The sequence below is a fragment of the Catharus ustulatus genome, chromosome 3 (genome assembly GCF_009819885.2).
Source record: "Catharus ustulatus isolate bCatUst1 chromosome 3, bCatUst1.pri.v2, whole genome shotgun sequence".
NCBI classification, from domain to species: domain Eukaryota; kingdom Metazoa; phylum Chordata; class Aves; order Passeriformes; family Turdidae; genus Catharus; species Catharus ustulatus.
In genome coordinates, this window is record NC_046223.1 from 92,641,499 (window position 1) to 92,667,439 (window position 25,941).

Consider the following 25,941-nt stretch of genomic DNA (forward strand, 5'->3'; position numbering starts at 1 on the left):
AGCTGTGCTTGCAGAACTTGGGCCTTGATCAAATAGTGTTTCAATAACTGCTTTTCCCAAACAATACTTGAATTGTGCTATTGTGTCATAACTTCTGCCTCTTCAGTCCAGATATGGCTGAGGAAAATTGTTAAGATTATCCTCTGGACTTACATATACACAATCCTTTCTTTAAAAGTGTATTCTTACAATTTCACTGAAATGTAATTGATGTTTATAGTTCTGTTCCAGTGAAAACTACAATAAGTATCCAGCTACCAAGTATCAGACTTCAATTAAACCTCTAGTATAACAGAGTTAACATTAGACTGACTTCTATAAAACATGCTGGAACTTTGGCCTTCATTTCCAAAGACTCAATAACATCCCTAGCATCTCTAAGCAGTACACTGTGCTGGCTAAAATTAGCTGAAACAGTTTACTAAATACAGTTCCTCAAACTAAATTAGTAATCAACCCCCCCCAAGATCAATTAAAAGCTTTGGAAAATAGGACAGAAATCACAAATCTTATATCCCTTACCAAGATGGTGAACTTGAATAAACAAAGTTTATATATTACAAGACTAATGCTAAGTTGAAGCACCTCAAAAACTTCAAATGCAGCAACTCTGTAGAAGATAGTTCTCTTAGGTCATGAGTGTTCAAATTTCTAAACCATGACTACAAAGCACAACATAAAGAAGTACTTCTTTCCTATAAAGCAGCTATTGGCTTTAAGAAAGCAATCCGGGTGAAATGAATACAGTAATTTCATGACCATAAGGCACACCGGACTATAAGGCACACTTCCGGGTTTGGGCCAAAATTTTAGTCAAAAGGTTGCGCCTTATAGTCATGAAATTACTGTAATACGTAAAATAGTGTGTGGGTTCTCAGATTTCTTAAACTAAGTCAGGGCCTCCTCATTGCAGTCCTTACTGTTTTTCAGACTTCTCAGCTATTGACACAAGATGTAAATTTCAGAAGTTCCCAAAGCTTCTTGAAAGTATTTTGAATAGATGCAGATAACCTGCATATTTAGCTGCAATTCTGTAGAATACGTTCTTTCTTTTTAAATCCCACACAAGAGTTATCAGCAAAAACATTATGCATCAACTCAAATACAGACATCTCTAGCTGCAGTTCTGTTCAAGAGTTCTAACACAAATGCTCACCTAAGACAATGCTCACATAAGACAATCACAGTTTTCACTGTATATTAAATAATTCCACAGACTCCAGTTATATTCAAAATTTATAAGACTGCAGTATGCTAATTTTCTAATTTGCTAAAGAAATGCATTTTTGCTTCCCACTGTTTACTAAATGTTTGTGGTCAACCTTGGCATTAATGTAACAGCAATACAAGGCTTTGAAAACATTTTTAAAAAGCAATCATAACTGCTTTCATGTTATTCAATGCTGCATTTTTCTAAGACTAAAATTTTGTGCATTAGACATGATCACTCACTTTCAAACCCTGTGAAGAGTCTCATATTGTAAAACAAGCAATTCCTGAGCTGATCACCAAATTACTAACAGAATGACATTGATACACAGTGTTTACCACAGATGTCCTAACTAGATAACTCAAATGTTCATACAACAGAAACTTTATCTTTGCCTGACATATTCTAGCTTATCCTTATTTGAGTTCATAGAATATTCAGCGTTAAAAAGGATCCACAAGGACTACCAAGCCAAATTCTTAAGTGGGTGACCTGTATAGAGACAGAAATCATGACCTCGGCATTATTAGCACCATGCTCTAACCAAGTGAGCTAATCTCAGTTCCTATCAACAAAACACAGTAAAAACCCACAACTATTTTACTTGTTCCAAGAAAAAACTGTTGCAAAATGTTGTGGGAGAAAAGATAGATATGAGTAGAAAAAACAGTTGTGTGCATAGGGGTAACATGTTGAATTGAAAGGCCATGTTACTACCTCTGTGAGAAACAATTTCTAAAATCCTCTAGCACAAATTTCTTTAGAATGCACATTATATGCTAAATATCATTTGGAATTAACTGAGCTCACAATGAACATTTTTTAATACTGCCAGTACTTCTAGTGAGGTTTCTGGTATTATCCAGATATAAATTTAAAACCCAAAAAGGCTATTGTCCAAGAGTGTCACCAAACAATACAAGAGTTATAAAAATCAGACTTTATCTGACTTACCGCCAGTGCTTTAGACAATTTTGTTCTATAGTTATTCAAAACAATCACATCAATCTCCTTAAATGGCACATAGGCAAAGCCATCTTTAATAAATACTTTTCTGGCTCTAAATAAATCCACTGCATCCGCAAGTCCAACCTGAGAAAGAAGAAAAACCCACATTGTGGAATAGCAAAATAACACAGCAACAATGTTTACAGCCCTAAGATTCAAGATGAACCAGTAAAGCTTTAAGTCTTTTTCTGTCTCTAAACACTGTCTCCGGGCAAAACTCAAAGACTGTGAAATTAAATGCTGACTTAGGAATAGCTAATCATTATTTTGGTGAGAAAATATGCTTGCTTACAGAAAATCAGGCAACTAGGCAAAATAAGTTCAAAGATTCAAAGTTTGTGTCTACAAGTATTGATCCAATTATGTAGCTTTGCATCACTTACTGATTTGATATTTGAAAATGGATTTCTGTTTCAAATATCTGAAAATATTTGATTCACGTAAGCTACAATACAAAAGGTTTTACAAACAGATCTGGAACCCAACCAACTTTACTCCAAATAATCAGTGAGTCATTACAATTTTTTCCCTCTCCCCTTGCTCTCTTGCAAAACAAATTTCTGACTAATACAATCAGACCAAATCTAATTTCAGCAATAGATGTTTGAGAATGTCTCTATCATGAACAATCTGACAGACAGGTAAATTAAGTAATTTGTCTGGGAAACACTGAAACTTAAGATCATTTTTTGTGGCAAAAGTAAAGGATGGCAGAAGACGACAGACCTTGTAAGTAGTTCAAAGCTTCCTTCATTTTCCCAGTCCCTCCCTCCACCCTAATACTCACATGAAGCAGAGGAACTCTCATTAGTCTTTTCGATAATTAGATTTACTGTAACTATTAGATAAACTTAGAATTAGTAACTTTGCATTTTAACTGAGACCATGAAGATCTGTGGGACTCAGCAATTTTTACTCACCTTAAAGAACATTTGTTCTTTTACTTTAGTCAGATTGAAGCCAGGGGTTGATGTACTCAGCTCATTAGCCAATTCATTTTTCAGGTCTTCACCAATCTAAAATCAAGAAATTGTTGTAAAACTGGTTTAAAATACTTTAGGATATTTTTATTTTATTAGCTTTTTTATTTTATTAGTTTGAGCTAAAATATTACTTAATCTATAATATTATCAGTTTAGTTGAAAAGAGAGAAAGAGCTATATGTTCAGCAATTGATCACAAATAATTAAGCAGAAAGCAGCAAAACACTAGTGGTCAACAGTGTTAAGCAACCTTCCCTCTCAAGTAGAGGCCAGATTTTTATCTACAACAATTTTAAGCATTAACAAGAACTGTAAAACACACTTTTAAAAAGTCAACTTCTCAAAAATACAACTTATGACAATCTTTGCTTGTCTCTAGATACACATTAAAACCAAGCAAGATGAACAAATGGCAGTTAGTAAGGACTTAATTTCATCAGATTTTAACAAAAAGAACGTTTTCAGTTCATTTTTAAATACAGAATTAACAAAACTATATCTAATCTTATATTCAGGAATTTAACTTTCCTTTTTCTAAGGAGTGAGAACAATGGTATCTTTATTGTCCTCCAAGTGTTAGTGTTTTTGCAGCTCTTGAAACAAGTAAGTAAAGCAGCAGCGCTCTAATTTAACAACTTGAAGTACTTTAAAATCACAATGTTACATTTCCTAATTAAAAAAACTTATACAATGCATATACATAAACGCATATCATAGAATCACAGAATATGCTGAGTTGAAGGAATCCATGAGCATCATGAAGTCCAACTCCTGGCAGCACACAGGACACCCCAAGAGTCACCCCATGTTCCCAAGAGCATTGTCCAAACACTTCTTGAGCTCTGTCAGGCTTGGTGCCGTGACCACTGCCCTGGGGAGCTGCTCCAGTGCCCCAACACCTTCTGGGGGAAGAACCTTTTTCTAATATCCAACCTACACCTCCCAGCACAACTCTATGCCATTCCCTCAGGTCCTGTCACTGTCAGCACAGAGCAGAGATCAGAGCCTGTCCCTTCTCTTCCCCTCACAAGAAGCTGTAACTGCAGTGAGGTCTCCTCCAGGCTGAACAGACCAAGTGACCTCAGTTGCTCTTCACACAGCTTCCCCTCCATGCCCTTCATCATCCTCATGGTCCTCCTTTGGACACTCTAATAACTTTATATATTTCTTATATTGTGGTACCCAAAACTGCACACTTGCATAACATACTTTTGATGAAATATAATGGGAATAGTCCCTGACGGAAAGGAATTAAAATGTTAAGGCAGGCAGAATACCTTCTCAAAACATAGATGGATAGAAGTTCCCCCAAAGCATAACACACTGTGTGACAGTGCTCCCCATAAACCAGATGTGTGCTCCAATACCTGCAGTGAGCTGATACAAGGCTGCAGCCAAGGCAGTTTTTAGAGACTGGTCCAAGGAACCAAGCCCAGGCCATCACATGCAATAGATGTGCAGACTTCAAATGCAAGAGAAAGTCACTCAATGTCTTTCCTCTCCAGGGAAGGGGAATAAAACTAAGCAGTTTTATTCTCTGAATGGGGCAGAATATCTCATTTGTTGACCAACACTGATATGCAGTTAAATAGGCATTTGAACAAAACTTTTTTCCTTCACAATTGAAAAACCCAAGAAAACAAAACAAAATAAAGCACTTCTCTTGGAAGGACCATTCATTTTACCTGGAGGAGTAGCTTAGTGAAAAACAGTGATTTGATATATGCATATGAAATAGCCAAGGCAGTAATATTGAGAAGGCTTATGGTTACCCTGTCTGCAACTTGATGTAATCTGTAGTACTCTCTCAGGAAAACCAGCTTTAAAAAATAATAATAAATATGCCAGCAAGGCAGAAGAATGTAGCTTTGAAGAGAGAGGAAATACACAACAGCATTATATTTTTACATGTAAAAATGTAAAGCTCAGCAGCCTGTAAAGAAAGCATTCTTCTTTAACAAAGTAGCTGCATCAAAACAATTAAATGTGTTTCTGTAAATTAAACAAGAAAATATTTTCTATAAAATATTCTCATTAACAACCTTGTTCTTGTTATGCTTTGAAAAATTCCTAGTTTTCAAACATGACACTGAAACTATATACAAATTTCCCACAGTGGTACCAAAACTCCATTATTCTTACAGATGATCTATTTCTTGTCCAAGTATAAATCTAAGTCATTGCATCAGCCTGCAAGCCTGCCTTTCACCTACAGAGTTTTAAGTTTTCATTTTAACTCCAAAATAGTGGCTTTCATTTTCAAATGTTACAGTTTTATGCATTCTTAGCAGAATTTCCTTCAGAGAGCGTGTCCACCATGTCATACTATGGTTCAATTCCAAACCCTGACCAAATAAAAACAGTACCACACATTGTAGAGCAATGGTAGTTACAATTCCATTATTTCTTCTAGGATATCTTGCTAAAAATAACTCCATCAAAACAAGCCAAGGAGAGAGTGGAGTTTTTTTCCGGAGAGCTATTAAAGGAGTTCAGAAACTGTTTTACAGACAGACCTGCAATACTGGGAAAAGAACAAGAAGAGAGAAAGGCAAGGATTCCTTCTTTATTTGTTCTTCCAAAACAAATTAGGTTCAATTTCATCAGCAAAACCTTTTTTTTTTTTTTCAATATTACACTTTATTTCAAGGGGGATTTATTCCAAACTTCACAAGTTTTCTACATCCCTCTTCATTAGTATTTTGACCATATCAATTTTGTACGTCTGTAGTGACAGTCATTCTTGCATGTCACTAGCAAACAATAACATTGTTGAGGTAAAAGTGATCCTGGTGGACCCTCACAAAAAACTGGTTAATGGGCCATGACTGAAGATTTAGATAAGACTGTGGACAGTGTAACCAAAAATAGTTTTATCAGAAATTATAATTTTTAAACACAAATATTATTGCAAAGCACTATTCATTATATAAATAATATTCATAAAGCTGTAAAATAATTTACTTCTTATAGGCTCAAGTATCTTATAGGTTAGGCAAACATCCAGCAGTCCCACAAACACTTTGCTCCTTGCCTTTTCACCCAATTCGCCTTGACTTCATGTTTTCAGTTAATAGAGAGTAAGAGAAAGAAGAAACAAGGATAATCCTAGTCCCTAACTAAAGCTGGGAAATGACTCCAGAATGCATTTGAAAATAAAATTGGCTTCCCTAAAGACTGGAACGAAAAAAATAACCTTCCACTAGCATTAATGATTTCATCATTTTCATGTCACGTTGACTGAAGGTGCAATGCAAAGAAATACACTACTTGTAGTCTAAATCAAGCTTTCAGTTAGGCCATGCCTAACTGCATCCAGAGCACCATGAAACATGTATCTCAGTTCTTCTTGGTTCACAGAACCTAGAAAAGCTTCTTTTTTACTGTTGTTTTTAATTATTTACTGACTTTACTGACTTTTAATTATTTAAATAAGAGCACTACAGTTTGTATATTTAATAATTTCATCCTAAAATAGCACCTGCAAAAACACATTCCAGTAATCATTAAAAAATTAGATACAATTAAATACAGCTTTTAGGATTCTAACCAAGATTGGAAAGATAAATACGCTGCTTAAATTCTGACAGAACTCAGTGATCTTCACCAGATAAACCACTCTGTTGCCCAAAATATTAAAAAAAAAAATATATATATAGAATTCTTCTGAAGGTCTCACCTGGTGATCATCTGACCTTCCATACAGAACTGATCAAACTCATCTCACAGAAAACAATTCATTAGTTTTGCCTTGTTCATTTGTAGCCAGTTTAGTAAGCTGCTTATCACTATGTCAGACTTGGCTTTGCACAAGCAAAGAACACCAGGAAAAGGATCTTCTCTTTTCAGTAGCATGGGTCAGGTAGCATAGCTTGAAACAATTCAACAATTCATTGTAAATTTCTGAGATTTAGGAAAAATAAAGATAGAAAAAGAGGAAGGGAAAGAAACAACTACTCAGGACAAGTTGCATTATTTCTAGTTTTCTTGCTTTCTAAGTGCAGTTTGTTCATTGACTTTTAAACATAAAACTGTCCTGGAAACACAAAGACACATAAATTTAGATTAAAATATGAATAATTTAATATGCAGGGTTTGGTTAAACAAACACAGACACTGAGGTAGTCCAAAAACTTCAAAACAAATCTGATATCCCTACTCTGTTTTAATGAAGAGATAAAGATGCATGCACACATTATACTTCTATGTATCTCCAACTACTTAGTTTTACTGTTTCTAAGTCTCCCAGTAAGGAACAAGAACTCCATGCACAAATCCTTTCCTTTTCCAAGACTCAGCTTCAGGTATTCATGTGAACATGCCACTGGTGTCCTTAGAAAGTGAACTTCCTAAAATTTGCTTTTAGTCACAGAGCACCTGGTACTCAAGTGGCACAACACCCTTCCCAAAAACAAGTGGTATCAATCTATACTTTGCTAAACTGCAACTCTAGGCATGAAACAGAAAAAACAATAATTTCCTAAACAATCTTCTCCATTGCCACACATCACACTACAAACTAAGCTAGCACTAGAATACCAAAGTATTAACCTAGATACCACTAAATTTGAGAATATAAATTTAAAGTGTAATCAGCCAGTTAATGAATACTAGCAAACTGATTAGCAAAGGACACCATTCCCAGCTCCCCTACCAATTAAAAGGATGAAGAGTCTTAAAGAAAACATTTCAGAGGCTCGTAAATCCGTCATTCACAAACCTCATGATTATCAATTTCATTTTGGCCAAGCACAAAGTAATTAGGAAGAAAATTTTATCTTCTGAAGTACTACAGCTTCATATTTTATCTCAAGTTCAGACCACTGGCATACCTAAAAATATAAAAGGTAGCACTTGAAATTATTATCTACTCTTATCCATCAATTGAAATATTGTTTGGGCATTTTTGAGAGTCAAGAATGGGCACAGGAAGAATATTTTATGATCAGCATCACTACGCAGCTAATTCACAGTTACCATAATCACAGATAAACTCAGTGTACAGGTTCAGTCTCCTGACAAACATATCCCTATACCCATCTAAAGGAAAGCTGAACAAAACAATTATTACAGAATTACCTAAAAAGACTACCACATATATGTTAAGAGTTACACATTACTAAAGAGCTAACAGAAGACACTTCTAATAAATATATCAAACAGTTTTATTTCATTTATAAATCAGGACAGTAACATCAGATGCAATTTTAAAGAAACTTGTTCACAAATGTTTGTCTAGATTCAATCACAGGATTAGCCAGGAAGAGTGCTTCAAAGTTGGCAGACCATTTTCTGAAGCTTATGTCCAAAACAGCAGCTAGTAAATTCTACTTGCAGATTAATTACATCTAGCAGAAACCATTCTATCAGCCTTTATGCTGCTGTATTAAGGAACAATATAAACATCTCCAAAGCTACTGCTATGTAAAAAAAAAATTAATTTTTCAAACATTATTAACTTTAACCACTACAAAAGAACTTAACACCTTGATTATTGAAAAAAAAAACTCCTTCTTGTACAAAATATGGGTATCATTTTTTAAAATACACTATTGATTTCCCAATTTTCTCTTTTTCTCATTCCCCAAAAGAATGTCTAAAGTATTTATAGAAAAAAAAGAGGAGACACTTCATGACACCTTTCTGCTTGTCTTTACTAAGTTTCTCCCAAGAATCCAAAATTACCAACTGCTAAGAACTGAAAATCTACAAGGATGAGGTTAGGATTTGCTATTTTTTCACCTTTCCCAAGCCTTTAGATAAATAGCAGTCAAGTATGACCTGCTAGAGCACATTATCACACAAGTAGTGTTGGTCCCCTTTCCACTTCTTCTACCTTGAGCTGAAGAGCCTGGTGTACAAGATCCTGTTTTCCACTACATTTTTGGCACAGCTGCCATTTCAATTTTACTTTAGAAATCCAGAGTTTCAGCAGAACATCTGTCTCAGGATTCAGACTGTATTCCAAACATGACGAGGAAGAATGTTTTTATTCATCATATCCTTACTGCAGCCTTTTCTGCAATTTTTATTTCAAAGCACGTAACTTTTTCAAAGCAGTTAGAGAATATCCTTCATCCAGAAAGAACATGTATAGTACGTAGTACAGAATGATTCAGCCTTACAGTGGACTGTAAAGTTCCCATTTAACTCAAACAAAGTAATACACAAAGCCATTTAGTAAGAATCATAGTGCCCCGGTGCTCTAAAGGGACCTAAGTAACCGTACGTTTTGTGGTGTAGCTTGACTTTCCTTCCACAAATCAATTTTAAGCAATAAGAAAGACCTTCTAAGGGTCCATTTAGAGTTCTGCAGATAATTAGCATCTGCTTCTAATCAAACCGAGATGATTGCCAAATTAAAACTTTTAATTAGCATTTTGCATCATTTACAAACTGTTGTTCATTATGTTTATGAAGGTGAACAAGGACATCCCCAGTAGTTATATATTCTTTAATCACATCTATAACTCAATTCTACAATTTCATAGAATATCCTCGACACCTTATATGCAAATAAATAATGCAACTAGAATTGCTGCAGCAAAATGCAGCAGTTTTCTCTATAACTAATAACAAAGTAATGCTTACAGCTCAAGGATCCATTAGAGAAGAGTAAATAAAAAGCCTCTCATAAATCCTGCTAGTGCACAAAGAAAAAAGAAAAATTTAAAAATCAAGCTTCATTTTAAAAGTCTTTGAGAGAACATTACCACTCATTTTAAGCTTAAATATTTTAAATCAAACCTCATCCTAGCTGCCCATCCCTCAAAATGTTAGCTCACTAGAATACCCAGGCTGCTTGGCAATCAACCCAATTACTTTTCAATGAGAATAACTCACTACATTTTTCAAAGCACTAACTACATGTTTTCACTGTCTTATTTAACAAATTCTAGCACTTTAAAAACCACCCTACTCCTACACTTTTCCACATACTATTTTGTTTCTGTTATGACTCTGAGCATGGAGTTAAATGACAGAAAACATATTCTTGGCAGTAAGGCACATTTCCCACCTAGGTATGCATCACTTATGACCTTTGCTGTCCACTTAGAGATAAACATCACTGGTTTTTGAGCAAAACGACAGATACAAAATTTAAGTAGCGGAAAAGTAAGATATCATTCAGAACCATTTCCTTAGCAAATGCAAACCATAGCCTACTTGCATAGTTACTGTCTTAGCTTGGCATAAGTTTCCACAAAGTAATATAAACTCCAGGCAGTTTCTAGTTTTCCCCAATCTGACTGGGAAAGGAAGAAATATCATTTGATGCCTCTGAAATGAAAAGCCATAAACCCTATCAGAGGAACATTCTGGATTAGACCCCTGTTCCAAAATGGGTAATTATAGCCACAGCCATTTAGTGGCCAGACATAATATAGAGTATTCTTTCAAACGTATCTGTCCTTAATAGGGACACAAATCAGTGTCAAATTGTCATTAATCCACATCTGACTTTAGGATCTCCTGTACCAAATAAAGGCAGCCATAAAGCATTTTTTCAAGAAGCTGAACTACATATATACATATTTATACAACTGCCCCACTACCAAGATAAATGTTTTTGAAGAAAGCATAATAGTGATATCAGAAAGTCTCTCATAGGACCACTCTGATCATAAAAATGGAAATTAAAGAAGTTTAATTTCTACTGCTTAAAGCAGCTAAAAGAGCACTTCAACTGCATCAAAGAGCTACTGTGAAAAAAATTCCATCACTAATGCATTCTGGTCTTTCCATTTTATTTTGCAGTTCTTATTCCTGCCTCTCAAATGCCTGCAGATGCACTGAAGATCTTTAGCTCCCCCAGCTGACTATTCCCATCTGCCATTCCTTCCCCATTACCATGACCCAAGGCATTCATTAAAATAATGTGCTTTATAACAGCATCTAAAAATTAGGACATCTGATTCTGCAATAACTGTCTGTTACTCAGAAAATAAGGCTTCGAAACTAGAAGTCATTTAAAAGGTCATAATATTTTTTAGATTTCAAGAGGCTATTCAGAGGTAAGAAGTTCAATTTAAGCATGATTTTTTTTTCTGCTCTGTGGAATGAAAACAGCAATAAAGATGTATTCAAGATGAAATATACTATGCTTAGAAGTGTATTTCTTTTGCACAATGCAGAAAGAGAATAGTGAACAGAAGCATTGCAGGAAATATAAATCCAATTATATAACATCCTTACAACACAGATTACAATATCATAATGACTATTAATTGCATTTCTTCTGGAAGCACAGAGGTACTAACAGTGTGAAGATAAGGAAACCGGGACAGTCAAAATGATGACCAGAATAACACCAAACAATACATTCGGAATTAAATTTTACATTCTACTCCAGTCCTAATCCCGATATGTAAGTTAAATTCCTGGAAAGGTACAGCAACAAATCAAAGCATCCAATAGTACTTAAGAACAAACATGAGACAAGCAGCAATCCACCCACGTCAAAAAAACCCAACTGTGTTAAGCTAATTTCACAGTCTTTATCCCAGTGTACAGACCTCAGAGGCATTAAAAAAAGCAGATGTCATGTTGTGTCAAATACCTTTGAAGTCACCAAATGACACTTTCACATGCAAATGACCAAACAGTTGCACTGAATCTTCTATAACCTGGGTTCAAAACCCATTGGAAAACCCATGCATGGAAGAACTGAACTCAAAATAGAAAGATGTCTTAACCCAAGTTCCACAATCAAAGTAAAATTTAATACTTCAGTTCCTACTCTTTATATTAAAACAGGAATTCACACACTAAAATGCCATGAGGCTGGGGTCACTGCAACAGTTCTAGAGAATGGGATCAGAGAAGAAAATCTGACCTAAAATTGAAACCTGTAAAAAATGGCAAAGGACACTCACAGAAATGACAAAACACCACACAAAGAAAACCTTAAAGAAGAAACAAGAAAGTATAATGACAGATAGAAGGCAAATACAAAGAGAGGGAAAAAACAAACAAACAGGAAAAAAAGCCCTACCTTTTTTAACTAGTGGACAGAACAAGAAGAAATATGTTAGGTTTGACATTATTTTCAAAAACTAAAAAGTGAAAGGAAAAAGAAAAAAATAAAAGGAAATTAAAGCAGCAGAATGATGAGTACCACTGTGAGACTTCAATACACAGAAGCAGGGAACTTTGCAAGCAAAGCTGTGACTTTTTCACAGACAAGGCAAATGGAACTGCTGTCATCTTCAAAATACTGTTTAAAGTGTGGAAGGGAAAAAATCCAAAACAGAACAAAACAAACCCCCCCACACACAGAGCACTTTGAAAGTAACCATAGAACATTTTGTCCACCTGAACAGAAGAGACCCTAAAACCATCCCCAGGGAGAGAAAGTGTGACTGGCTAAGGTGAACAGGTTTTGTGGCAAGTTTTCAAAAGAACCAAGTGGAATGGACCCAGAAGTTCCTTAGACATTCCAAATTAGCACAAGATCTATCACAGACCTACAGCTGCAGGTGCTAAAAGGACAAATCTTCCATTTGATGTCTTAAAACAAGTGGCAGGTCTTGCAGACTTAAAACTATGCATGACAAAGCAGACAAAAGGTTGAAACTCAGACGGAGGGCTTCAAAGCAGATACTTCTGACCATGCCAAGAAGAGCTTTGTAGTTAAAGCCCAAGTATCACTTACCTGTAAAACCATTTATTTTACATAATTCCTTCATATCCTGAACAACTTACTTTGAGATTAAAATATTTTCTCCAATGACTATAATATTTTAAATATTCACAAATTTCCCTTTAAATATCTTTAAATCTGTTAGTGCCTTTTACTGTCAGAAACTGTCAGGCATCATTGATGCAATTACTCATTTACAGTAATATTTTAATACTTTAATCTCCTAAATTGATGCAAATCTCAACAGCACACCTGTGTTTGCATATTCTCTTTGATGGGCTCTGTCACCTTAAATGTCAGCATTTACTCCTCTTGAGTGCTGCTTAAAGATTTCCGATGCTCCCTACGTGACTGACTTCGCATAGGGATTATTTAATATGCCTTGAGTGCTGAAAATTACATGCCATACATAAAAAGCTTCCCTATTTGTCTGGATGATGGGAGTACTGCCCCTTAAACACCTTTATCTTTCCTTTTTTTAATATTTAAAGTATAGAACAGACTAAAAACATTCTGAAATACCTTCAGAACCATTCCATTAGTCACCTTTTGCTGGGATACAAAACTAATTGATGTATCAGAGAAAAATACTCTTAAAGCACAGATTTGTTCTTGCTTTCCTTTTACCTTCAGCCTTTCTTGACATTTTATTCAATATCATGCACTCTACATCTTGCTCATACTAGCATAAATTGGTAGGTATAAACAACAATATTTCAAAGTACTGTCAAATTTTGAGCACCAAAGCAATCTTCCTCTAGCTGGGCAGCACCAGTGCAGGCATCTCCCACACTTGTCAGAGAAGCGACTGGCCAAAGCTATTCCTACAAGCGATTAAAATGCAATCTAAATGTTAGTACAGTAATTTCACGAATACAAGCCGCACCAATTTGACCAAAATTTTGGTGGAAACCCGGCAGTGCGGCTAATATTCCAGGGCAGCTAATACATTAACAAAATTCTAAAAGCTGCCAACACGGAAGTGAGAGCCCGCGGCAGCCCCAAGCCAAGCTGGAGCCCGGCCGGCCCCGGCTGAGGTGGGAAAGCCTGGCAGAGGCGGTGCCAGCAGTGTGGGGGCGGGCGGCAGAGCCTGAGCCAGCAGGGCGGGGCAGGGGGGGCGGCAGAGCCCGGGCCAGCAGGGCGGGGGAGCCCGGGAGAACTGGGGCTAGCAGTGCAGGGGAGCATGGCAGAAGCAGGAAGGCCGGCGGGTGGGGCTGCCTGGCAGCGGGGGAAGCCCAGCAGAATCGGGGCCAGCAGCGTGGGGGAGCCCAGCGGTGCGGGGGCCTGCAGTGCCGGCCAGGGCGAGGAAACGCGGCGGCGGTGCAGACGGGAGGGGGCGGCCGGCAAGCCTGGCAGCGGCGGCGGCGGCTGGCCCGCCAGCAGGGCGAGTACGTGAACGCAGCGGCGAGGCGGCCGGCATGCCTGCCAGCGGCGGCAGTGGCTGGCCCGCCGGCAGGGCTAGGGAACGCGGCGCGGCCAGCGAGCCAGGCGGCGGCAGGCCGCCGGCAGGGCTAGGGAACGCGGCGCGGCCGCCGAGCTGGGCGGCGGCAGCCCGCCGGCAGGGCTAGGGAACGCGGCGCGGCCGCCGAGCCGGGCGGCGGCAGGCCGCCGGCAGGGCTAGGGAACACGGCGCGGCCAGCGAGCCGGGCGGCGGCGGCGGCAGGCCGCCAGCAGGGCTAGGGAACGCGGCGCGGCCGCCGAGCCGGGCGGCAGCAGCCCGCCGGCAGGGCTAGGGAACGTGGCGCGGCCGCCGAGCCGGGCGGCGGCAGGCCGCCAGCAGGGCTAGGGAACGCGGCACGGCCAGCGAGCCGGGCGGCGGCAGGCCACCGGCAGGGCTAGGGAACGCGGCGCGGCCGGCGAGCCGGGCGGCGGCAGCCCGCCGGCAGGGCTAGCGAACGCGGCAGCAGGGCGGTGCTGACGGGAGAGGGGGGCCAGCGAGCCCGGCGGCATCGGCAGCACCACCCGGCCAGCCCAGCCGAGCCGTGGCGCTGAGCTGGGCTACCCGGCCCCGTCGGCAACCATGAGCGGGCCGAGCCTTCCTGGCCCCGCCCCGAGCCAGTAAAGCCCGCTATGCCGCGATCCCGTTACTAATTGGCCAATTTGTGAAAGCTGCGCACGGATTCTCGCGACGAACGAAAGTGCGGCTAATATTCGGGGTGCGGCTTATCTATTGACAAAGACAGCAACATTGTTGAGGCACCGGAAGTGCGGCTTATAATCCGTGCGGCTTGTATTCGTGAAACTACTGTACTTTAAAAAGTATCTCAAATACAAACTCAAATCAAGCTTTCCCCCACTCCCTGCCAAGAAATCCAGGTCCCAGAGGCTTCTTACAGAATACTAAAGATGGACTAAGTTAAGATAGTTTTTACAAAGCTGGCACTGGATAAGGAACAACTTACATAACCTTCAAATTTCCATGACTGTGACAATTTATATTAAATGTAGAGATGCATAGTTTCAAAAACATCATAAAAACTTTGAATTGTAATAATCCTATGCATGTGCAGACATTGATCATACTGAAGCCATCACGTTCACCTTGAGTATCACCAAGTTTACAGCCTTGCTTTTTCAAGCGAAGGGCATCTTTATAAGCAGGGAAAACTCCTCAGAGCATGCATTTACTAGCTGTAATAAACACTGTGCCACGAATTTTGCTCCATCAACAATACAAATGTCAGCCACTAGACATAAGAAATCCTATTAAAAATTTAATACATTAGTTTTCCTTAAATTCCATTTTTATTTTTAATTACAGAAAGCTCTTGTTCTTTGATTAAAAATTTCTTTAACCAGGAGATGAGAACTACTATTATATCAAACCCTCCACAGCTGACCATCATAAAAAAAGCTTTGGAAACCTGGAATTTTTTTCTTCCAGTTGTTAACAACTTCGCTCTTTCCAAAATTTCCTAATTAAGATCTTTTTATTAAGTATTCAAAGATTTTAACTTCTCAAGTATTATCCATTAGTGGGATTCATGATTTCTGGATTCTATAAAGCAATAATTCTTAATCACACACAATTCACAAAATCACAGAAATCAGTCTGCAAAACCCCTGCAAAATATATATGTAAATATCACTTTCTCTTGCATGTAAGCGAGTAAGAACAAGGTGAGAGGTGACAGTTACTGAATTCTCAATTTTAGGTTCACTTTGTTGGTGCTCTAAATGATGACAACTGTGACAAAGCTGAACAAGACAATCCATTTATTCTTCCTCCCCACAAAAGAGTTGGTTTGGTTTTTTTTTAATAAATACTGAGAATCACTTCTGACAGTGGTTCTTAAAATTGTTAACATTGCTATGCCAGACTACTCCAAGGTCAAGCTTTAGCAGTTCTGGCCCTTCTCAGATTACAGTTCTGAAACCAGAACCATTATCTAGAAAATGCAAGGCACCTCTTTTCTCATTAAAGACATTTAACCAAGAGTTTCTTAGTGCATCATAAGCAATTGAAAGTTCCCTAACTGAATTTCTATCCACTTAGTCATATAGGAAAAAGGATTGTAACATCAGAACTTACTTCCTTTTTCTGAAGACCATCTCTTATTCTAACAGGTAGAGCACAAAGTCTGATTTCTGTCTTGTGTTATGCACAATAAAGCATGAAAACATTGTAACTTCTAACAGGGAAGCATGAGTAGAATAGTTCAACCCAATTTCCTTTCCAAAGGAAGTGTTTCCTTTTACCAATAGAACACTGAGAAAAACAATACTGCATTTAGAGCAGTCTTACTCTTGTAGTGGCCTCTACATAGCTCCAAAGCACTTAGACCTGTTTCAAATACATACAGAATTCATTACTAATATTAAAATGTTTTATACATGGTAGTGCAAGGAAGGATTAGTTTTGCCTAAATTCCCACAAGAATTGGAAGCATGGGTGAAAGTAGAAGCAGGAAAGTAGATTTTCAATGAAATTACAGTAGTTTCACGAATACAAGCCGCACGGATTATAAGCCGCACTTCCGGTGCCTCGACAATGTTGCTGTCTTTGTCAATAGATAAGCCGCACCCCGAATATTAGCCGCACTTTCGTTCGTCGCGAGAATCCGTGCGCAGCTTTCACAAATTGGCCAATTAGTAACAGGATCGCGGCATAGCGGGCTTTACTGGCTCGGGGCGGGGCCAGGAAGGCTCGGCCCGCTCATGGTTGCCGATGGGGCCGGGTGGCCCAGCTCAGCGCCACGGCTCGGCGGGGCTGGCCGGGTGGTGCTGCCGCCGCCGCCGGGTTCGCTGGCCCCCCTCTCCCGTCAGCACCGCCCCGCTGCTGCGTTCGCTAGCCCTGCCGGCGGGCTGCCGCCGCCCGGCTCGCCGGCCGCGCCGCGTTCCCTAGCCCTGCCGGCGGGCTGCCGCCGCCGCCGCCCGGCTCGCCGGCCGCGTCGCGTTCCCTAGCCCTGCCGGCGGGCTGCCGCCGCCCGGCTCGCCGGTCGCACCGTGTTCCCTAGCCCTGCCGGCGGCCTGCCGCCGCCCGGCTCGCCGGCCGCGCCGCGCCATGTTCCCTAGCCCTGCCGGCGGCCTGCCGCCGCCCGGCTCGCCGGCCGCGCCGCGTTCCCTAGCCCTGCCGGCGGGCTGCCGTCGCCGCCACCGGGCTCGCCGGCCGCCCCCTCCCGTCTGCACCGCCGCCGCGTTTCCTCGCCCTGGCCGGCACTGCAGGCCCCCGCACCACCGGGCTCCCCCACGCTGCTGGCCCCGATTCTGCTGGGCTTCCCCCGCTGCCAGGCAGCCCCACCCGCCAGCCTTCCTGCTTCTGCCATGCTCCCCTGCACTGCTAGCCCCAGTTCTCCCAGGCTCCCCCGCCCTACTGACCCGGTTCTGCCGCCCCCCTGCCCCGCCCTGCTGGCTCAGGCTCTGCCGCCCGCCCCCCACACTGCTGGCCCCGCCTCTGCCAGGCTTTCCCACCTCTGCCGGGGCCGGCCGGGCTCCAGCTTGGCTTGGGGCTGCCGCGGGCTCTCACTTCCGTGTTGTTGGCAGCTTTTAGAATTTTGTTAATGTATTTGCCGCCCCGGAATATTGGCCGCACTTCCGGGTTTCCACCAAAATTTTGGTCAAATTGGTGCGGCTTGTATTCGTGAAATTACTGTATGCTTTTTTGCCTCAACAGGAATAAGAAAGTAATACCTTCTTAATCATTTTGACATATTGAAGGCACATTCAGTAGCACAGAACCAAGCCATACTCCTAGCTATTTCCAGCAACCTGCAAACATTAATTTATTCTTACAAGCTCGAATGCTGAAACTGTGACAGGAGAATATGAAGCTGGGGAATAAGCAACAAAAATACAGCTCCACAAACACACTTTTCACTAAAAGGTCTGTTGAACCAGGGAATGCCATTTCTAATACTCTCTCAAAGACACAGGAAAGCCTCTGTTACTCTTAACACTTCACAAATCCTGTTTTACCTACATGCACTGATGCCAAATATTTCAGTCCAGCAACATATAACATACCTCAGCTACATATCTTAGAATATTTAAGCTATTCTAATAGGCAGTATTTTAAGTGAAAGGCTTTCTCAGTGGAGTGATGATTGCATGTTAATTTTTATCCACTCAAGTTCACAATGACAGCTACAGACAAAGCTGGAGTTTCCCAACAAAACAGTTCATAGTTGCAGTTAAAATCATTAATACAGACACTGCAATAGACATTTTCTTTTAATCCACTGAGACAAACAAAACATATATATCACACGTATATAACAGCAGGCACTCTTGCCAGTAGCCCTAAAACAACAACAACAGTTGTTTTTCTAAACAACTTTGCACTTCAAGATTTTTGATCAAAAGAAACAGAATGTGTTTAAGTCAAAAGGGAAAGTTTTGAACCTAAGTTATAATGAGAAAATAGCAACTGTGGAATAAGAGCATTTACAGAATTTAGGACAACTTATATTCTGCATTCTCCATAGCACATACTTAACAGACAAAAATCAAATGGTCTGTTAAAAGAAAATAGGATCATTTACATGTATGTGCACGTATAAAATCTAAATTACAATGTAACCTATTTAGCTGTACATCATTTCTCTTAAAACTATAAATAAATCCTTAGCCACAATTTGTAACTGCTGTATTTAACACCAGCTGTTACTTTTGTCTTATTTAAGCTAAAACACAGTCTTGGTTATACACCCATAGCTCCAGTAGCTCTATAATAAGCACAAACAAGAAGAGTCAAAATGTTTTTAGCATACACAAACATGTAACCATATGTCCCCATGGAGACAATAACACAGAAAGTTACATTTTTGAGCAATCAGTACAGGATTTTCATACTTAGATTATTAAATTTTAAGTACATCCTCAACAGCTACCATAAGCACTTATTTTTCATTTCCACATAGTTTTCCAGATGTCAGTGTTCACAATGGAACAATGCACAAAGTCCCCAGGTCACTGTAGTTTGCTCCAGTTTCTATAGCAAGAAACCACATCTTAAAAGTGGTTAGTAGATTTCAAAGGTTCTAGAGCAAAGTTTATGACTAAAAACATTTTAACCACAATTATTTTTCAACTGGAGTCAATAATGTGATGAGAACAGACTGTACATACAATTCACATAAGAATCAAACTCAGCGATTGCTCTTGTTATTACTGAAACATTTCGGGTGAACCATCACATAATTCACCATAAAAGCAAGGTAATTTTAACATCACTGTTATTTTGCCCAGATGGCCAGGTAAGACCTTATCTGAAGAACACAAACTATGCTCTTATCTGAAAAACACAAACCAGAGACCTGATAAGATGCATCCCAGAGTCCTGAGAGACTTGGTTCGTGTAGTTGCCAAGCTACTCCCCATGATATTTGAAAAGTCATGTCAGTCAGAAGTCCCAGGCGAACAGAAAAAGGTAAGCATTGTACCCATCTTTAAAAAGCTTAGCAAAAACCCTGTGAACTGCCAATCAGTTAGCCCCACCTCTGTGCCTGAAAATCATGGAACAGATCCTCCTAGAATGGGTGCTAAGGCACATGGATAACAGGAAGGTGATTTGGGACAGCCAGCATGGTTTCACCAAGAGCAAGTCCTGCCTGACCAAACTAGTGACCTTCTATGATGGAGTGACTACAACAGCAGACAAGGGAGGGACTAGAGATGCCATTTATCTGCATTCCTGTAAAGCTTTGACACAGTCCCCACAACATCCTTATCTCCAAACGGGAGAAACATGGATGCAATGGGAAAGCCATTAGATGGATTAGGAATTGGCTGGACATCTACATCCAAAAGGTAGTGATCAATGGTTCAAAGTCCTGATGCACATGAGTGACAAGTGGTGTCCCTGTATTGGGACCAGTTATTTAATATCTTCATTACTGACAGAGGTGAACGGATCAAGTGTCCCCTCAACAAGTCTGCAGATGACACTGAGCTGAGTGGTGCTGCTGACACACCTGAAGGACATGATGGCATCCAGAGGGACCTGGACAAGCTCAAGAAGTGGTCCAGGGGAATCTCATGCAGTTTAACAAGTGCAAGGTTCTGCATCTGGGTCAGGGCAATCCCTGGTATCAGTCCAGGCTGGGAGAGGAACAGATGGAGAGCAGCCCCGCCCAGAAGGGCTTGGGGTGCTGGTGGATGAGAGGCTGGAAATGAACCAGCCTTGTACACTCATAGCCCAGAAATCCAACTGTATCCTGGGCTGCATCCAAAGCAGAGTGGCCAACAAGAGGAGAGATGGGATTGATGGCCATAAACTAAAACACAGGAAGTTTCAACTCAACATGAGGAAGAACTTGTTAATGCTGAGGGCTGCAGACCACTGGAACAGGCTGCCCAGAGAGGTTGTGAAGTCTCCCTCTCTGGAGACATTCAAAACTCACCTGGATGCAGTCCTGTGCAACCTGCTCTAGGTGACCCTGCCTTGGCAGGGTGACTGGACTGGATGATTTCCAGAGGTGCCTTCCAACCCTAACCGTTCTGTGATCCTGCCCCTCTGCTTCACTCTGGTGAGACCCCACCTGCAGTGCTGCATCAAGCTCTGGGGTCCTCAGCAAAGGAAGGACATGGACTTTTGGTGTGAGTCCAGAGGAGGGACACCAAGATGATCAGAGGGACAGAACATCTCTTGTATTAGGAAAGGTTGGGAGAACTGCAATTGTTCAGCCTGGAAAAGAGAAGGCTTTGGGGTGACCTAACTGTGGCTTCGAATACTTGAAGGGAGCCTACAAGATGGAGAGGGACTTCACAAGGGCCATGTGGTGACAGGACAACAGGGAATGGCTTCAAACTGAAGAAGAGTAGATTCAGGGTAGAAGTAAGTTTAGACAAGGAAAAAATTCTTTACTGTGAGGGTAGTGATGTCCTAGAATAAGCTGTCCAGACGAGTCATGGATGTCCCACTGCTGGAAGTGTTCAAGGCAAGGCTGGATGGGACTCTGAGCAACCTGGTCTACTTGCAAGTGTCCCTGGTCACAGCAGGGAGTTGGAACTAGATGATATTTAAGGTCCCTTCCAACTCAAACCATTCTGTGGCCTATGATCTGATCCCCCTGAAATTTTGATTCAAAAACACTTACCAGCTTTAGTAAACATTGTTAACTTACCTGTGTAATTATACATTTTTTCAGCTGTGTTTGTAGACTGAAGCAGACTGAGCTTCTCTTGTTGTAGCACAAAATTACATCACTTAATCCTCACACACACTATTCCCCAACTTTAGAAGTTCTGTGTGGTTAGGGTTTTTTAAAATCATTACTGCACTTTCTATTTTCTAAACACAATTGCAAAAACTATCTTAATGAGAATTTTAAAAAACAGACATGTGCAACAAATCCAGAAAGTAACATACTTACAGCTTCAAATGACAAATTAGCATGTTCCAGGAATTTCTGCATTAAACTTTCAGTTAGTTCATTGAAGCGATATCGGAAGAGATCCATTTCTTGTTGAAGAAACCAACGCCGGAGATCCTCACTGCAAAAAAAATATTTAAAAATAATTTCTGAATATACATTATTTTTTTGCTTGAAAACTTGACTGCAAATCTAATGAACACAACAGTAATGCTGACTTTGGCATGTGACCCACACAATGAGAAGCCTGGAAGAGAAGGCAGGAAACCCTCAGTTATGCACAATCAATCAGAAAAGATTTGTGGAGAGACAATATTTTTTACTTGTTTGGACAAAAACACTCAATTGTAGGTAACATTCTCCCTTGGTATTTAAAGGACAGTTTTTTCTACAACATGGCACAATATTGGTGTATCTCTAGCTGAAGAAATATGCATGCATCTCAGAAACGTGAGAACAGTACACTCTATTCCTAGGGAACAAATAGCCTGGAAACAGGCAAAGGGAAAATAGATGGCAATGAAGTTGGGTGAGGAACAAAAATAGAACACCTAACTCTTGACAAAAGAGAAAAAGGTGTTTAGCAACTGCACAGGAACAAGTAGAAGAACAAACAGGAAAATGGGGACAGGAGTCAGAACACAAAATACAACAATACAAGTTGAAGCCAATAGAAGTACTCTAAGCACTCATGGAACTCTTCACATCCTAGTGCTCAGATTCCCAGGCATCAGCACATTACTCAAAGCTACAGCAAGTAGGTACCAGAGTGCCAGTAACAAAAGCCACCCTGCATGTGCAAACACAGAACACAGATGATGCTGTATCTCACTATCACAGGGCACTCTCCTAAACCGTCCCCTGAGAGCTACCCTGTGGGCCACTGCCATTGGAATTCACAGAGCACAGAAATACTGCAGTCTTATATGTTCTCTTTACACTATTTATGCATCTTTTCCCATAGGGGACATGTGAATCACAACAGAGCTGTTTTATGGTTTTGTGGACAAAACCTCTGCTTGAAATATGGTTTGAGGAAAAGTAATAATTACATGAAACAGCCAAACTGAAAGGCTGTTAAGGTGCTCTGTAAAATAAAGTCCTGTGGGCAGTCTGAGTGCTTGGTATGTAATAATAATCAGTGCAACTTAAATGGAAGTGAATGCTTTAATGACTGATCTGTTGCAGTTCTTCTGTGGCCATCCTGGACTGCAGTTAAATCCTAGGATGTAACTTTTTTTTTTCCATTTCCCTTAATTACAGTGCATTTGCTTTTCTCTGGGGGGAACCAAACAAAACAACACCACCACAGACACACACATAAAAAAAACCAAACAAACCACAAGCACAATTATATATAATTGCTTTGGAGACCAGCCAGCCTGTTGTTCCTTTCCTTCAGCAAAGCAGATCAGAGGCTGCAATCCCACCTACCCACTTAAGTTACCATAACAAGAAAATACTACTTTATCTCTTATACACACACCTATGTGGATTCTTCCTACAGCTGACGAAATACCTGCCAAGCTTACCTCACACCACTGCATATGCCCAGTGAAAACTTTTAAACTGGCTTTTCTAGGATCATCATCAGGGCATTGTTTACATCACTTCTAAAGTCAAACCATATTTTATACACATTATTCACATGAAAAAGAATTGTAACATTTTTTCTCAAACTCATACAACTAATAACACTTATTATCAAAACCCCAAGCTTAACTAAAAGCAACATCCCTTTAATTAGATAACTAACCAATCTGCAGCTGAAGCTGAGAGAGTTGCAGGTCATTAAGTGCAGATGTTAAGAATATCTCCCCATTTTTTGCCACTTAACTTCCTGGAGTGCAGATTACTCAATAGTTTAAACCAGTTCATAGATTCCCAACTATAAAAATAATATAAAAAACAGTCTCATATAGGGAACAGCACTCGAAGGGCTGTGGTTGGAACAGAAATACTCTTCACCCCACAGAGGGGTAGGAAAATCAGCATACAGTAATTTCACGAATACAAGCCGCACCAATTTGACCAAAATTTTGGTGGAAACCCGGAAGTGCGGCTAATATTCCGGGGCGGCTAATCTATTAACAAAATTCTAAAAGCTGCCAACACGGAAGTGAGAGCCCGCGGCAGCCCCAAGCCAAGCTGGAGCCCGGCCGGCCCCGGCAGAGGTGGGAAAGCCTGGCAGAGGCGGGGCCAGCGGTGCGGGGGGCGGGCGGCAGAGCCTGAGCCAGCAGGGCGGGGGAGCCCGGGAGAACTGGGGCTAGCAGTGCAGGGGAGCATGGCAGAAGCAGGAAGGCCGGCGGGTGGGGCTGCCTGGCAGCGGGGGAAGCCCAGCAGAATCGGGGCCAGCAGCGTGGGGGAGCCCGGCGGTGCGGGGGCCTGCAGTGCCGGCCAGGGCGAGGAAACGCGGCGGCGGTGCAGACGGGAGGGGGCGGCCGGCGAGCCTGGTGGCGGCGGCGGCAGCCCTGCCGGCGGGGCGAGCGAAAGCGGCGCTCGCGAAAGCGCCGCTCGGCGAGCGAAAGCGCCGCTCGCGAAAGCGGCGCGGGGCGGGCGCGGCACGGGGCGGGCGCGGCGCTCGCGAGGCGCGGCGCAGGGCAAGGGAAAGCGGCAGCGGGGCGAGCGAAAGCGGCAGCGGGGCGAGCGAAAGCGGCAGCGGGGCGAGCGGCGAGCCCGGCGGCGGCAGCCCTGCCAGCCGGGCGAGCGAACGCGGCAGCGGGGCGGTGCTGACGGGAGAGGGGGGCCAGCGAGCCCGGCGGCGGCGGCAGCACCACCCGGCCAGCCCCGCCGAGCCGTGGCGCTGAGCTGGGCCACCCGGCCCCGTCAGCAACCATGAGCGGGCCGAGCCTTCCTGGCCCCGCCCCGAGCCAGTAAAGCCCGCTATGCCGCGATCCTGTTACTAATTGGCCAATTTGTGAAAGCTGCGCACGGATTCTCGCGACGAACGAAAGTGCGGCTAATATTCGGGGTGCGGCTTATCTATTGACAAAGACAGCAACATTGTCGAGGCACCGGGGGTGCGGCTTATAATCCGTGCGGCTTGTATTCGTGAAACTACTGTACTTGTTAGGAAGCACGAAGGTTGAAGTACTTTAGGAAAGGCATGCAAATGCTTGTCTGGAATTTAAGACTCACATTCCACAATTAATACAAGAGTTCCAACAACTTAACACTGATTTATGAAAACTGCGCGTGGGCCAGATCACTGCTTTACTAGGCAACCAACACCAATGGATTACTCAGAGTTTAAATTTTAAAGACTAGACAGCAAGGGGAGCATGGGTACAGATAACACAGAAAAGGAAATTCTACTCAACATAAAGAGGCAGCAACTTCAGCAGAGAAGTCTAATTTACAGTAATTTCACGACTGCAAGGTGCATCCTTTTGACTAAAATTTTCCCCCGAACCCGGAAGTGCGCCTTATAGTCCAGTGTGCCTTATCTGATGGACAAAGTTCGGAAATTTGCAAACTCGGAAGTGCAATCTGTGAGCTGAGCCGGGACCCACGGGAGCTGCGGCCGTGCTGGGGGGAGTCGGGAACCACGGGAGCCGTGGTCACCGGGCGGGGGAAACCGGGAACCGGCGTGGCCACCGGTCGGGGAGAAGCAGGGGGAAGCAGCGCGGCCACGGGGAAGCGCCAAGAAGCGCCGCGGGAAAGCGCCGAGGAGCGACAAGACAGCGCCCCAGGAAAGCGCCGAAAAAGCGGCACTGCCACCAGCCAGGGGAAAGCCGGGACGCTACGCGGCCACGCGGCAGGAGCCGTGAGCCGTGCCAGCCGGCGCCGGGCGGGAGTGCCAGGGCCCGCTGCACAGGGAGGGCACCTGGGGCTGCGTTTAAAGGCTACACCGATCTTTGAAAAATGTTTGCAAATTGAGCACCTGCCAGTAATTCGTTACTTTGTTGCACACCGCGCAGCTCCTCGCTGCAAAAAAAAAGTGCGCCTTATAGTCCGGTGCGCCTTATATGATCTACAAAGTTGTGAAAGTTGCTGACTCCCAGGGGTGCGCCTTACAGTCGGGTGCACCTTATGGTCGTGAAATTACTGTATATATAGATAAAATGTCAGGGAGTAGTGCACAGGCCTTGCAAAGTTTGAAATAGAATTTATGTCCCTGTTATGTGACACAGACAGAAATTAAACACAAAAAAACTTTTAAAAGGCACAAAAGTATGTTTGAAAGTTTCCTAGATGAAAGAGTTTTGTTGTCAGAGCAGAGGTAAAATTTATTTCTTCCATCTTAAGAAAGTAAAATGAAAATTATGCTCCTGTGACTTTCAA

The 25,941-nt window shown here is 42.0% G+C and overlaps 1 protein-coding gene across 1 annotated transcript in view; it reads right to left on the reverse strand.

Moving 5' to 3' along the window:
• Positions 1–25,941, reverse strand: part of PRIM2 (DNA primase subunit 2) — a 103,629-nt gene that overhangs the window by 73,450 nt on the left and 4,238 nt on the right. Inside the window, exons 4-6 of the mRNA XM_033056711.1 lie at positions 21,658–21,778; positions 3,139–3,234; positions 2,165–2,302 (exon numbers count right to left, since the gene is read on the reverse strand). Coding sequence (XP_032912602.1) covers positions 2,165–2,302; positions 3,139–3,234; positions 21,658–21,778 — 355 coding nt within the window. The remainder of the gene's footprint in view (positions 1–2,164; positions 2,303–3,138; positions 3,235–21,657; positions 21,779–25,941) is intronic.